Source organism: Thermobia domestica, chromosome 1 (assembly GCF_964235325.1).
Source record: "Thermobia domestica chromosome 1, izTheDome1.hap1.1, whole genome shotgun sequence".
NCBI lineage: Eukaryota > Metazoa > Arthropoda > Insecta > Zygentoma > Lepismatidae > Thermobia > Thermobia domestica.
In genome coordinates, this window is record NC_137454.1 from 166094435 (window position 1) to 166109028 (window position 14594).

General features: G+C 33.9%; 1 protein-coding gene across 3 annotated transcripts in view; it reads left to right on the plus strand.

The window, feature by feature from the left end:
• LOC145690704 (uncharacterized) overlaps window positions 1-14594 on the plus strand; it is a 430408-nt gene that overhangs the window by 381487 nt on the left and 34327 nt on the right. For all 3 annotated transcript variants that reach the window (XM_081765884.1, XM_081765876.1, XM_081765867.1), the window contains 2 exons: window positions 1440-1633; window positions 12575-12826. In XM_081765884.1, the coding sequence (XP_081622010.1) occupies window positions 1440-1633; window positions 12575-12826 (446 nt within the window). The remainder of the gene's footprint in view (window positions 1-1439; window positions 1634-12574; window positions 12827-14594) is intronic.

The following is a 14594-nucleotide window of genomic DNA, read 5'->3' on the forward strand; positions in this document are numbered from 1 at the left end:
ATTTTCAAAAACCGTGTCGTATTGTTCTATTCAACATTTCAGGCGTCGTTTTGAGCCCATTAGATTAACATTGTTGCAGGTTGAAACTACGATGTTAGGCAACCAGTAGAGAAGTTACGTATGGCGAGTTGACGGACATTGCAGGCGCTTCGCTTAAATTTGAATAGCAAATCCTATTTCATGCGGGCAACTTCAAAGGCCTCAAGAGACGCAATGAGGCGTACTTGGACGGATATGGATTTATTATTTTTAAAAAAAATATTTCCGCTTGATATCGTGTTACCTCTACAAATTTGTTACAAACTCAGTCCAATATCTACACATAGCAGTTCACTTCCTTTGTGAGTCTCCTATCCTTTACTTGTGTGAGTAAGGATACATGCACAGTGGGAAGGAGATTCATGGTCATAACAGAACGATGCGCTCAGTAGACAGCGCAGGTTCAGCTAGTATCTTGTAAAAGTTGTAATAAACATGAATCAGAAAACAATTCCTTTCAAAGTTATAAACTGACAAAAATGCGAAACATATCGTTTTGAAACCCTGACTTGAAAATTAGAAGACCTCTCGGAAGAGTTCAAGGAACTACACAGGAACTATTATGCGTTCTATCTAAATATCTTTGTTCCACAATTCTCTGGTACCCACACAACGAGTAACTAATTAGTACTTAAGAGTGTACCTACATACCCCAACTTACTTTATAGTTTGTTACGCCGATATCTGAATACTGTAAAACATGGATATTTAGATAGATTGTATGCTAGTTACACAAGCAAGAACGTTTTGAAACTTGATGTCTCGTATTTTTTGGCAGTGTACAACTCTGAAATGAGGCGTTTTCCTACCTATGTTTATTAGAGCTGTTTCTTTCATTTGATAGAAGGAGTCACTTTCTAAACTTACGACAGAGAGTTCATTAACGTTCTGTATAGCTTAACAAAATGGCTTGATGTCTGAAACGCTGAAACATCAAGAAGCTATAAATGAACACAATACTATCTTTACATCTACCTACAACAGTTAATAGAGAATGAATCATTTCTAGCTATTGTCTTCGGCCTTTTATTATGCGACGGCTTGTTACTAGTCAGCCAGCGATCAGGTGGTTGGGCTGTAACTATAATGACATCCACGAAAATCATAAGATTATAATAAGCACAAATTTGATTTGTAAAAATCCTGTTTTACATTATTTACAAACACAAAAATGCTACCATAAGAAACTGACCAGAGCAGTCTCGTGTTTCTAGCACTTTGCCGAATCAGGACGATTTGTTGGCTGGAAAAAAAAAATGCTCTGTTTCAACGTACGACGTCAAAAGAAACGTCAGCACTTTTATGTAAACCGTCTCTGCATGAAAACGTTGAAGAAGCCTTAGCCAGTAGTACTAATGTTGAGTGTGTTATGTGTTGGTTGAAATTGTGTTTGTTTTCAGAGGAGATGAAAACCCTGGAGAGTAACAACAGTGAGAAAATTGAGGAGCTGCAGGAGTCACTGAAGGATAAAGAGGAGAAGATGAAGGAGCTGGAAACGCGAATGAAAGAATTGGAAGAGGAGAGAGATAAACTGCTCAAGGAAAAGGCGGACATGGAAGCAGAGAGGGAAGAGGAGATTAAAATTGTACACGAGGTTAGTTTGTCTCGAACTTTTTAAAAAATTATTAACAACTCTCGTTCACATTTTGTGGCAGGTAATGAAACAAATCAATGTGTGTGTTGCAAAAATTTGTTGGTCTCATCCCGTGTAATTTAACTTATCATTTCATTATAAATGTGTGTAGTCAGCGTCATAAAGTTTTGTTCCATTGCTGCATGAGAATTTGGCGAAATTCAATACGTGTGCTTTATTGCGTAGCAATTTGAGGAACAAACTTAAATTTGCATTACAATTTATACTTTTTGTACAGCATTTTCGGTAGCAGTAAAAAGGACAGGAAATATTTTTTGTATAAGAAACGTAGATAAAAAACAAAATAGAGGAAACGCAATGACAATCATATATATTTAAATGTACTAACTTTGATTAGATTATGGTACAACAGTCATCCAGCAAAGTCATGCTCTCTGTGTTTTGGGACTGTAATGGTGTTCATTTAAACAAAAGGTAACGGGGGCTTATTACAGATAGTTACTTGAATCCGGCTCACAGGTAGACGCATCTAAGACGATAAGACCCACCTAGGAGATTGGTGTTATATACAGCGACGCAAATACGCTAGTTGTCGCTCGGGGCAAGAACTCGCTTAGCAACCAAACCGAAACGCTCCCCCAAATATTTGTCCAATTTTGCGCCCTCCCAATCCGGCGCCCGGAACACAAGCCCCGTTTGCTCCCCGCAGTTACGTCACTGGTTGTATATTCTGTATTTATAATTCATTTCATTACCTTTTCATTGTCGTCTTTACCGTAAAGGACAGAATTTTTGTACCTAACAACTCAAATATAAAATAAAATAAAATACACGGATTTACAAAAAACAAACAAACAAACAACAACGAAATACTGTCGAGATAAACATGATGAACTATGCTGACAAAGTGAGTTATTGTTAGCTAACAGTATACCTTCACACTCTACCACAGAATCAATTAGTTTTATTCCCCGTTGTTGTGGCTACAAAAGTGCTAAATCCACTGCATTCACCTTACTTTGAACTTTTGGATTTCTGCCTAGTTCGAAATTTGAAACCATTTAGGAGATGTTTCCGTGATGATGGTGAGATCAATACTGAAGTGAAGAATAGGTTTTCCACTAAATCTTCATGGTCCTCATTCCGTAGCGGTCTGCGTTTTAGCTTGCGAAATTCCCTCCCATGGTTCTTCGTTCTTCAGCCGAAAGAGATGTGGAGAAGGAAGAACCAATGGAGGGAATTCCAGATCCCTAGCACATCCGAATGATAATCAAGTTAAGAATTCTCGTCTTTTCTTTGATTAAAAAATCAATCACAAGGACACTATACATGTACGAGTTCAACTTATCCGATGTGGATCAAACTTGGTGTGGTGGTAGACCTTGACGAATTTAGGATTGAGATTTCTGAGCTTTCGGCAGCTATGGCTGTTTAGCCCGTCATGTTTGAGGGATGACGTCTCTCGGCGAGCACTATCCGGGGAAAGGGAAAGAAGAAAGGATTAGGGAAGCGGCCTGGGACCTAGAAGTTAGGTTCCACCTCGGCATTTGCCTTGTGTGAATGAAGAAAACCTCATTTTGTTTTGGAAAAGCGTTTTGCACTTTTTCGACCGATTGCCTCCATTAGAAATCGAACTCGGGACCGCTTGCACTGAAGGCGAGAACGTTAGCGATTACGCTACGCGGGCCGCCTTGACCAATTTAGTACGCATATGAAATATTGTAGTGTGCAGACCGATTGTTCCCGAGTTATGATTAAAATTGGAGTTTAGACTTAGTCAAATTTTAAAAATCTCTAATTACTTTATAGAACATGGAGCAGTGTCACATGTACACACGTGAAAAAGTTTGGTTTAAATAGCGTGCTAATAGCACTTCCGGTTTTAGTTGAGAGATTAAAGTGGAGATGGTGGACTTGGAACGCTTACGGACTTCTCGCTATCTTGTATGGTTTTTATTCTAGGGCAATCAACGTTAAAACTGGAAGTGGTTGATATATGCCACTTTCCGTTTGAATATGGGGTTGAAAGAGATTATGATAGACCCGACATATTCTTAGAACACTAAATCGATTCTTAAGTACCGCTTCTCACTATCTACTGGTTTTTGTTACGGAGAGCAATATTGAAACCTGATGTTGTACTGGATTTCTACCACTTCCGGTTTTAATAGATTGTTAAAGATGGAGGTCTCTCTATTACCGTTCTTGCTTTATAGTGATCAAGGTAAAAACTGGAAATAGATTACTTATACCATTTCCGGTTTGAATATCAACTCCAAAAACAATTTTGATTCCAAACTTTTAACCTTCTACATTCGGACCAAATTTGGCGGTGATCCATCAAGTTATTATTATTATTATTATTATTATTATTATTATTATTATTATTATTATTATTATTATTATTATTATTATTATTATTATTATTTTATCTCCCGGACGGACACGGTTAATATGTGGAGGGGTTTTGGTAAACCAAACTTCTTAAAAAGATATGAAACAAAATGTTTTCTAAACGGTGTTTTGAGATATAAAAAGAAGCAAAATGATTAGCTATGTTGTAAATGTAGTTCTGTAAAGATTTGCTGTAAAAACTCAATGAAAGACTGTTTTCTTTCTCAAATACGGTCCTCAAAACGGCTACTTGTCATACGAATTAGCGGATATAATTCTAGGAGTGGGGTGGGGAAGTTTAAATTGTGCTCCCAGATACATTAACCTTAATAAATAAATTTGTGATAAGTAACAGTGGTCGAGTATCGTATCATATTTTGTTGTTGTTTATTTTGAAATGTAAATTTGTTAAATATAAAACTTGCTTAATATGTGCAAATGTACTGAGATAAATATCCAGCGAGTTGAAACTATGAACTCACATACATTCACCGAATGATGAGGAAGTCAGGTGTTCTCATTTGTCAAATTAAGGCAAAATCACATTTTCCCCTTATCTTCGATAAAACAACCAGAATTAAACCACATGTCTCGAACAATTAAAATCGAGGACACGATAGGTCCATTTCGTTGAATTTAATCGAACTCGGCTGGTCTGGATTAAATTGGCTTGGTTGTTTGTGAACCTTCACCTGCTTTACAAGCATATGTGAAATATTATGGTGCGCATGCTTTAGGTTTCCTAGTTATAGACCATGAAATTCGGTGTTTGGACTTAGTAGTGAAGTTTTCGCAAATCAGTTTTAAGAAGGATTGGCTGAAAAAATAAATCAATGAAGGGCAATTTTTTCCCCCGAAAGAGTAAAATTTGCACATATCTGTCACCATTAAAAAAAAATATTCAATTTAAGAATCAATTTAAGGACTAATAAACAAACTTGGGGCTGCTATAGCTTAACGGAAGAACGCTTGCTTATTTCTTGTGCGTAGGGTTGGTTCTTGGTTCAAGTGGCCTCTCACTAAGTGGGCTTTCTGCTGGACGAACAGTGTGCGGGTTTACTCGGAGTTTCCCTGTTCCTCTCACTTTCGTCATTCTACCATTATCGCCCATATCATCATCATTACATTCTCCCTTAACCTCGGTACATAGTTGTGGAACGTTGAAAAAAGCTTAATCTGAAAAAAATGTCTTGTTTCGTTCCACCAATCTTCAACTACAAGCCCCACAGATTGTCACAATCTGTTGGTGTTATACAACAAAATCAAACCTTGTAAACTTTTTTTTTTCTGCCACAAACTCCCGCTCAACAGAATACATAGCACATTTTAGCATTCTTCTCCACTCTTCCTATAGTGTCAATGTGGTTTAAATTAACAACATCTGTTTCTTTAAAATAGACACGTGTCTCACAGACTCCTCAAAATACAATAATTCTGATTTTTGCTAAGGTGTCCTTCTTTGTTGGCTGGCTTATACTTATTCATAAGGAGTTTTATTTGTTTACATTGCAGAAAGATTTTTCTAAGATTAAATAAAGTTTATGTCCTACTGTATTTCACCTGATAATAAGTTTAGAAGTAGATTTCAAGTCTTTTGATCCAGTTACATTTATTGCATGTAATATACTAAGATAATTTGAAGCTATAGCTTTAAGAAAAATCCATTTTTCAAAGGATTTTTCTTTTCGTTGACTTAAATCCAGTCAGCCAAAACAAACATTCAATTTTCAGAAAAGATGCTTTCACTATCAATTTGTCCTTGTTTATTGTTTTACGTATATGCCAAGCCAGTTTTGACAAGTTGTAAATTTATGAAGTTAAAATAACATTCAGCTACACTATGTTTATAATCGAATGTGCTGTTGGTAATGGACATTTTTTTACATTGTTTACCACCGTCTTAAATTTGTAAAACAACAAATAAAATAAAATAAAAAAAACTTTATTTTTATTGGAGTAGATACTAATGAACTGCATCAGGAAATTATTTTGGACGAGATCCAAATTCTATATGAGGATGAATTTGTAAAATCATCCCTAAAATTAGGCTAAATTTACAGAAAAATTGGAATTTCGGAGTGTCTGGATCCCCAGGACCCACCCCTTGCATACGTCGAGATTCCAATATTTGAAGAACGTCTCGAGTATTAAAGGAATAGAGTACCTACGCCATCCCATTGATTTATATAATCGTCCTCAACATCATCAACATCGTCGTCGTCGTCGTTATAGGTATTCTGCCATTACTGGCAGGTCACTTGCCACAACTGAGAAGCTTTCATCTTCAAGTTTTTCCGCTAACCTCATCGTCTTCACGTATGACTTTCCTGTTTTAATACTGTCCATCAACTGTATCCTCCTTCGCTCCCTCCCTCTCTTTCCTGCCACCATACCCTCTAGCACGTCCCTCATGATACAGTTCCTTCTTAGCCAGTGTCCCAACTAGTTTATCTTCCTCTTTTCAATTAAATCTAAAATTGTTCTTTTCTTCCCCACCATTTCTAACACTTTCATTCCTTTTCCGCTCAACGCAGCTAATCCTCACCATTCTTCTCCACACCCGTATTTAGTTTATGTTCTTTATATTTTTATTATTTTGTAATGCACTGAAATTTTAGCGATCTGCTTTTACTGCCTTCTTCTTCAAGTATAGTTAACTGACCCTTACGTTTTTTTAAAAATGAATTTACATCACTTACAAGTTCAGTATTATTTAAATTTAATTATTAAGTATTAAAATTACAAAATTTAATTTTCACGATGTAAGAGAGGGTCGCGGTGACTTACTAGTAGAACGCTCACCTCTGGTGCATCTCATTCCTGGTTCTATCCGAGACCGCGCCAAGTCGAACTTTGTGGTGGACAAATACCGTATGCGTGGATTTTCTTGAGCTTCTCCTTTTTACTTTCACTTTCTTCATTTCGCCATTACCACAGCCATCTCATCATCACTTCTTCTTTAGCGTCTGCGCACAATCGCGGGACGATTAAAAAACGAAGAGATGTGTATCAGATCAATAAATTTCAATGTTTCAGAGAAAAAACAAAAATAATTCCCTACGTAAATCAGTGGGCTTAAAAAATAAAGAGAGCACAGGTTATTCAACACAAGAAGATAAATTAATTATCTCATACGTAGATTGTGACACTGAAAGAAAAGATAAGTTTATATAATTGTACTGTGAATTAATTATTATTTATATTCATTGTTTTTCTATTATGAAACTATTAAGTAAGCTCAAGTAGCCAGGACCTTCTAATTTCGGGATTTTAGTACGCTTCTTGTTTTAAAAAGGAACATTATGTATCCCATTTGCATTTTTCTCGGGACACCGGACAACTCTCTGAAAAAAAAAAAAACAATCTCCTTAAAAACGAGACGTTTGATTACCTTACCTTAAGAACACCATTTCAAGCTTGTCTGTGAGATGAAGTTTAGTAACATTTAAAATGTTGATGGTTCCAATAGTTCTCAATTTTGTAAAGTTGAGCAGAATTTGCTTTGTATCTCAAGAATAACGCAATATAATGTTGAAATACTTCTCGCTTTATTTAATGTTTATAAATTTTAAATAAAACAAATGGTTACAGAAGGAAACAAACTATGGGCTTCCTAGTTAGGCCTATCATGTTGCTCAATGAAAATGTTCCGGAACTATAAGAGATAACTATCAAAATATGTAACTACAACTAAAGAGACATTTTTGGTCATATTTAGAATGTTTTGCTTTTGAAAATTAAATTGCCCTTTTTTTTTTTTTTTTTTTTTTTTTTTTTTTTTTTTTTTTTTTTTTCATATGTGATACTCTTTGGCAATGGAGGTTGAAATTCTGTTCAAAGTTCCTTATATCAAAATTATGAAACTCAATCATTTAGTGGGATGTGAAAAGCAATGTTGAATTTAGCTATATTCCAAAAGAAAAGCTTAACCTCTTAGAATTGTTAAGGTCTTCTTTTGTTGAGATATGTTTTTATTAAGAAAATATCTGTAAAACAAAGAGTAAGAAAGATGGGGGAAAATGTAAGAAGAAACAATAGAGGAATTCAAATTCTTATTTCAAACATGAATTACGTAAATGCTACAGATGGTTATATATAGGAAACTCAGTCTAGACAAAGAAGCCTGCCCTGCAGTCGCATACTAGTAGAAGTCACCGTTGATTCATGAAATCACGTGTTTCGATCCTAGGTCAGCCGCTGATTTACATGTTTTCAAGTCCATAGCGAAACATAGTTTTAGAGAACTTGTAAAATGCTGTTTTAAACATTTAAAAATATTATATATATGTTTAAAATGAAAGCGATGTATAGTTGAATACAGAATCAGTAACAACATACGTGAATGAAATTTGATAGCTAATTCCGGATCTAGAATGTTTCTTGTAGAATTTGCGTCAGTCAGTCACAAGGATTCACTGCCACTACCATGTAAATATAGCCAAACTAATTGGATAGTCGAAAATGAACAGCGTCAGTTCAAACACGGCATGGGAAAAGCCACTACCCTGTTGGCACTGCACCAGCAGATGATGCCAAAACCAACGAAGCATACGGTTTGGGACACACGTGCAGGACCTCGTTCTCTGCCCACGTTAGTGTCTGCTGCAATCTGTCGTAGATTTTAACCTCTTTATTACGCTGGTCCTTGTTCTCGAAATATAAAATAAGCAAATCTACAATGACACAAAATCTTTGTCCTTACACAAAAATCTTCCAGTTTTATCTTGTTCATGTCCGAAATTATACTTTGTTTGATTGACAACGCAGTGTGTGAAGATTACAAATGTCGATTTCGGTTATCCTGATGTATGACACAACCATGAATGGTAGTGTACGTATGCTGACATGATGTCTTCTATTATCTTATGCATTGATTGAATTAATTTTTCATATTTTATAGAACATCAATGAATAGGTTGAATAATTGATTAAATTAATTGGTGTATATAATTTTATAAGCGGACCCAAAACGTGTTATAGGGATTACAGACCCGTTTGAAACCCAAATTTACACTATATATAATAGCACTTATGGCAGTTGGTCGTGCTTTACAATAAACAGAATAACATATGGAAGACTTATTTGGTCCGTTTGACCAGATACTGTATACAGTATATTCAGAGCCAGATTTTATGTTTTGCCTTCCCTATGCTGAAGAGTGTTTGCTCCTTCTCAATTCTTATCCCGACGTACAAAATTTTAACACAATAGAAAATTAATAAAAAAAATAAAAAATAAAATAAAATAAACTTCCCTTATGTATATTTTTATATAAATTTTAATGTATTTTCATTTTGAATCTGCTATAAAGATTGAAATTGTTACAAATTTATGTTCTAAAAGAAAAAAAAGAAAGTTACAGAGAATAATTAGTTTTAGTTTTACAGTATGCACTAGTATAAAAGAAGCTCGTTTAGAATTTTCGTCTGTGATAGATAGTGTGAATATTCAAACTAAAAATATCAGTAAAACGAACAAAATAATTGTTTTAATTGTAGAAATTTATGTTTGTACTGTAATGTAAAATGAGTATTTTGGCTACAAGAAATAAAACCTCATTTTTCAATATGTATAATACATTTACTCTAAAACCTTAAAAGTAAATGAAACAGGAGAAAAGTGAATTACGGAACAGTAACAGAAAATTTGTTGTCACTGTTCAAGAAACAGATTTGTGTAAGTACTTACCTTTAAAATAAATTTAAACTATCTTCCTTCTCGCTTCTTTCCGAACGAAGATGTCTGTTACATCATCTTACTGAATGTCTTGGAGGGCGTTTACTCTGACTTCAATAATGTTTTATTATTATTATTATTATTCAACTTCGCAATTTTTTATGTTGCATATTAAATTTTTGTCTAGCTGCGCCCCTAGTATTAAATCCAGCCCTGAGTATATTGATCAATGAGAACTGCAAACCTTTTTGGAAATGTAACCATATGTTCACACTAAATCTAAAAAAGTTGCAGAGTTGAATTTGCATTAATTACATCGTATGCAATACACAAAGTAATGAATCAGTAGATGTACTCATACTGTGTTATAAAGGATGGGAGCTACTTTAGAGTGGGATTCGAACTTCTAACTTCTACTTGGATTCACATTAGAAGTTGTGTACCCTACACAGGTTCTAGTAAGAACACTGACGTGGAAGACGGGGAGATTTGTGAGTGGGACAAGTTGAGTTCATCTTACATTCATAGTTTCTTAGTACATCAATATTATTATTTATTTCTTTTAAAATATAAAAGTTTTCAAATGTTCTCCACTTTATGCTATCTTCCATTAAGTGCTCCACTGCTTCATTTACTGGTGGGATGTTGTATTTCACAAACTTATTCTTGAATGAAGAAAATTACGTAAATATGATTAATGAAGTTCTGAAATAGTCTAAGATCTTCGTCTTTCTTCTTTCAGAAATCAACCAAATCAGACCGCAGTATCTCGAAGTTCTTCTTAGTTTCTTCTTTCTTATACTAGACTATCAACTGGAAGCGAAAGTAGAGGAATAGTAAGAAAAACGGAGTACTTGGACATTTTTAAAGTAAAACATTTTGAGCAATATTCTTAATGTGTTACGTTATCTCGTAAATTTTACAGTTTTGTAACAGCTATATATTTTTCTATTTAGATTTTTATTGGTTGTGTTAATTTCTTCAAAATTATTTGACTTAAACAAAGCTTGTTTAGATGTAAAAACACATTCACAACATATACAAAGAATTTTATTTCTTGCTTCAAGCGCATGTTAAACATTTCTTGTTAACAACTGAATTTTTGTGTTTCATCAACGTTACTGAATGCTGAAATTTGAATTGTTAATATATCAATTAAGTCAAACTATCCCGCCAGAATGGAAAAGTAATATGAAGAAGTTGCGAGACTGAAATAACAAATATCTGTTAATTTTCATTTAGCTATCTTACTGGCATCACTATCTTCAACAGGTTGTAAACGTAACAGTAGTTTGTACGGAATTTCTCAGTTTTTTCTTTCTCTAATTAATTTAATTTAAATCAGAAGTGCAGTCAAGTTGCTGTCAGAAACTATTCTTTCTCACAAACTTCCTTGATTCGCGATTCTCTTTCGAAGGGCTTTTATCAATGGTAGATAAAGCATAGACTCTTGGCTTTCTTTTTCATTCAGCTTTCTATCTGATGACTGCAGTATTGGTATTAGACATTTCTTTCTCTCTTGCCGTGTAAAATATCGAGAAATATAGCATCATAATTACGCAATGCTTTTCGATAACAGGATCTCGTGTTCCGTAAAACATCTCAATAAGCAGGCAACAAGAAACATTTTTAATCTTTCTCATGTCTAGGATGATGTTTTGTTATACAAGAAATAAAAGCTGTTACTTTTCACAAATACTAACAACAAATACATTTCTATTACTTTTGAAATATAAATAATTTGTATGTAACTGATATGTCCCAGGCAGACCTCACTTACTCAATATATCGTTGTCTTATTTTCACAAATTTTACATTTTGCTATGAAGTTCTTGTCGTTTAGTTCTAGATAATCGATACATTTTCGAACCAAAATCATTTATTTTATTTTATTTTATTTTTATTTATTTATTTATTTTTTTAAATTTTTAATTCTATCCAACAACTATAGCTACTTGAACCACGTACTTCTCCACTTGTAAAAAGAGGAATACATTTCTCTTTTCTGTTCTTTTAAATTGAAAATTCCTTCCTGACTTCGGTGGTGTCTGCTTCTCGGTGCCTTCTTCCCAACATTTTAGAAAACTCACTATAATAAAAAGGCAACATTTCCGTTCACAACTCATATGCTCCAGGTAACCACTTTAGGGAAGTCTTTCACGAAGTGAAAGCGCTGTCCACGCATAGCCACTTTTAACCTGGAGAGGTAGTAGAAATTAATTGACTTATGTATGAACTGTGTGTGCTTGCTATAAATATATCTCAGGTGCATTTACTTAGCAAGTCGTCCCAACCTTTCCCAAAGACGGACGTGTATTTTCGTGTATTTCTTCATTAAACAAGTCAGGTTGGTTTTGTCATTACTTTGAGCATTGTTGCATAAAGTCACGATTTTATACCATCGTCACATTTCTTCTATATGAACCCAGTTGGTTTCGATGATTCCTTGGTGATCCTAAGCAAAAATGATCATTTGTGCTTAACTTTGATTGCACTTGTCGAAACATTTTGGTAAAATAAGAATGGGAATAACCAGGGATGTAAATAAGCAACACAATTTTACTAGCCCAAGAAAAAAGCACACATTCCACAATAGAAATGATTTATTTACCTTCGGTATGATATTAACTCGCCCGCACCGATGAACCACTCGTTCTGCCTCTTCAGGACTTCTGCTGCAATTGACATTATTCATCATTCACATTGCACAAATGGTTGCAAGAATATGCACTATATTATAAATACTTACCCGCAAATTACCTGCTGAAGCATGTTATTATAATAACAAGTAAACAAATAGTACACAGTTACTACATTAAATTGTCATTATACTCACATGCATTTTAATAGCGGATTTTCTTCAATTTTAGGCGTTGGAAGAAGCATTGGCAGAAAAGCAGCAAATCCAGACGAGGTTTGAGAGGGATTTTGAGAAACTTCGAACTGTGAACACCGACCGAGAGCAGCAGCTTCTGGATGACTTTGAGTGGAAGCTTCGGGAGGTTGAGAAAACATGCAAGAAGAGACTGGAAGAGAAGGATAAGCAGGCGGAAGAGAAACTCAAAGAGGCTAGACAGGCAGCTGAACAGATGATCAAAAAGGCTGAAGAGCAGCTAAAAGAGGTTAGTATATTGCTAAATAAAATATAATTTGTATACTAAAAAGCCAACTTTCCTCCTCCAAGATCAAGATATACGGATAACATTATTCAAGGAAACTCTAGAATATCCGTATTCTCTTATGCTTTCTGGTGACAATGGCAAGTGTCTAATTTTGGTAACGATGGTAACATTCGATTCAGTCACACACTGACAGTTAGCACATACAGTAGCTCCTAGTTCCCTTTTGACAACTTCACTGGTGATAAAGAAAGTTGATTTAGTTTGTAATTCCATTATAACTATAAAATTCAATACAAGGCATTAATCTATCATTTTAGCAATTAACTCAAAATAGATTATGATGGAATGTGTATTTTCACTGTTGTTAAAACAATATAGAATTATATGTTTGTTCATTGGGGACACTCGGTCGGAAAAGTGTAAAAGATTTTTCAGGCCAGGCATCCTGAGTGAGGTTTTCCAGTTTAAGGCATAATTTGTCGTAAGGCAAATGCCGGAATGGTACCGAACATAGAGGTACCAGGCCGCTTTTTTCCACCCCTAATCTTTTCTTCCTTCCCTTTCCAGGGGTAGCGTAATTGCCTAGGACGTCATCCCTCATACGTGACGGGCTAGCATGGTCATAGATGACAAAAGCCCAGAAATTAATTCCTACTCCTACTTGCTACATTTTTATTTTAAAATGAATTTTCGGTTAAAAAAAAAAAAAAAAAGTTTAAGTGTTATTCGTACAGTTATTATTGTAAATCAGAGGATAGAGAAAGATGCATATCTGAGATATAATGTCCTATTTATTGCCACAAAAAGTATGGAAATATGTTTCATATTAACAGTGAAAAAAGTTTCAGATTTGTTTGTTCAAAGTAAAATGACAATAAATAAGAAAAGACAGTAATAATATTTAAAATTCAGAAGAGAAAACCATCATAAATCTAGACATAAAACTATAAATCTGAAATAAAATATGTAACTTCGATCAACTTCTTTGGATTACAGGTAAATAACTTAAACTGGAATAAACATACACGTTCTTTGTGAAAAGGCTTCTAATTCTACGATAATAATAATAATAATAATAATAATAATAATAATAATAATAATAATAATAATAATAATAATAATAATAATAATAAAATAAATAAATAAATAAATAAATATTGGTGAGAAAGCAGCGGTGAAAATGTACAGCTGTATTCTCGGTTGCTGCTAAGATATGATGTTTTTTCGGACACAGCAAAGCTAGCTAAACAATTATTTATAATAAGAAAATAATACGCTTATATCAAGCGTTAGATTACGAGACTCATGCAGAAAATTACTATATAACATTTTACATACACCATTGGTTTTTTGCAATCAATGGTATGGAACTATAAAAAGTGCAAATTCTTGCCTAAAAATGATAAGAGAATAATAAGATCAAGTATTACAAGAAAAAACTGAAGTGAAACTATAGTTTTTCTTTTTCTGGAGAGCAGAAGAAAATTTTATAAGCTATATGTGTACCATTATCTCACAGATGTTTTGAGAAATTGAGTTACGTAAATTATATAAATATATTCATAACATATACTTACTTGTAACCAGAAATTGTGGATTGTAGGTGTAAAACTAAATATATATAATATTCTATATGGATATATAAAATTATTTTCATACGACGATCCGCTTATATATATATATATATGTATTCAAAATTAATGTGTGTGATTCTTATAGACCATTGTGTGCATTAAGTATAAATAAAAGTAAAATAAAGTAAATACAT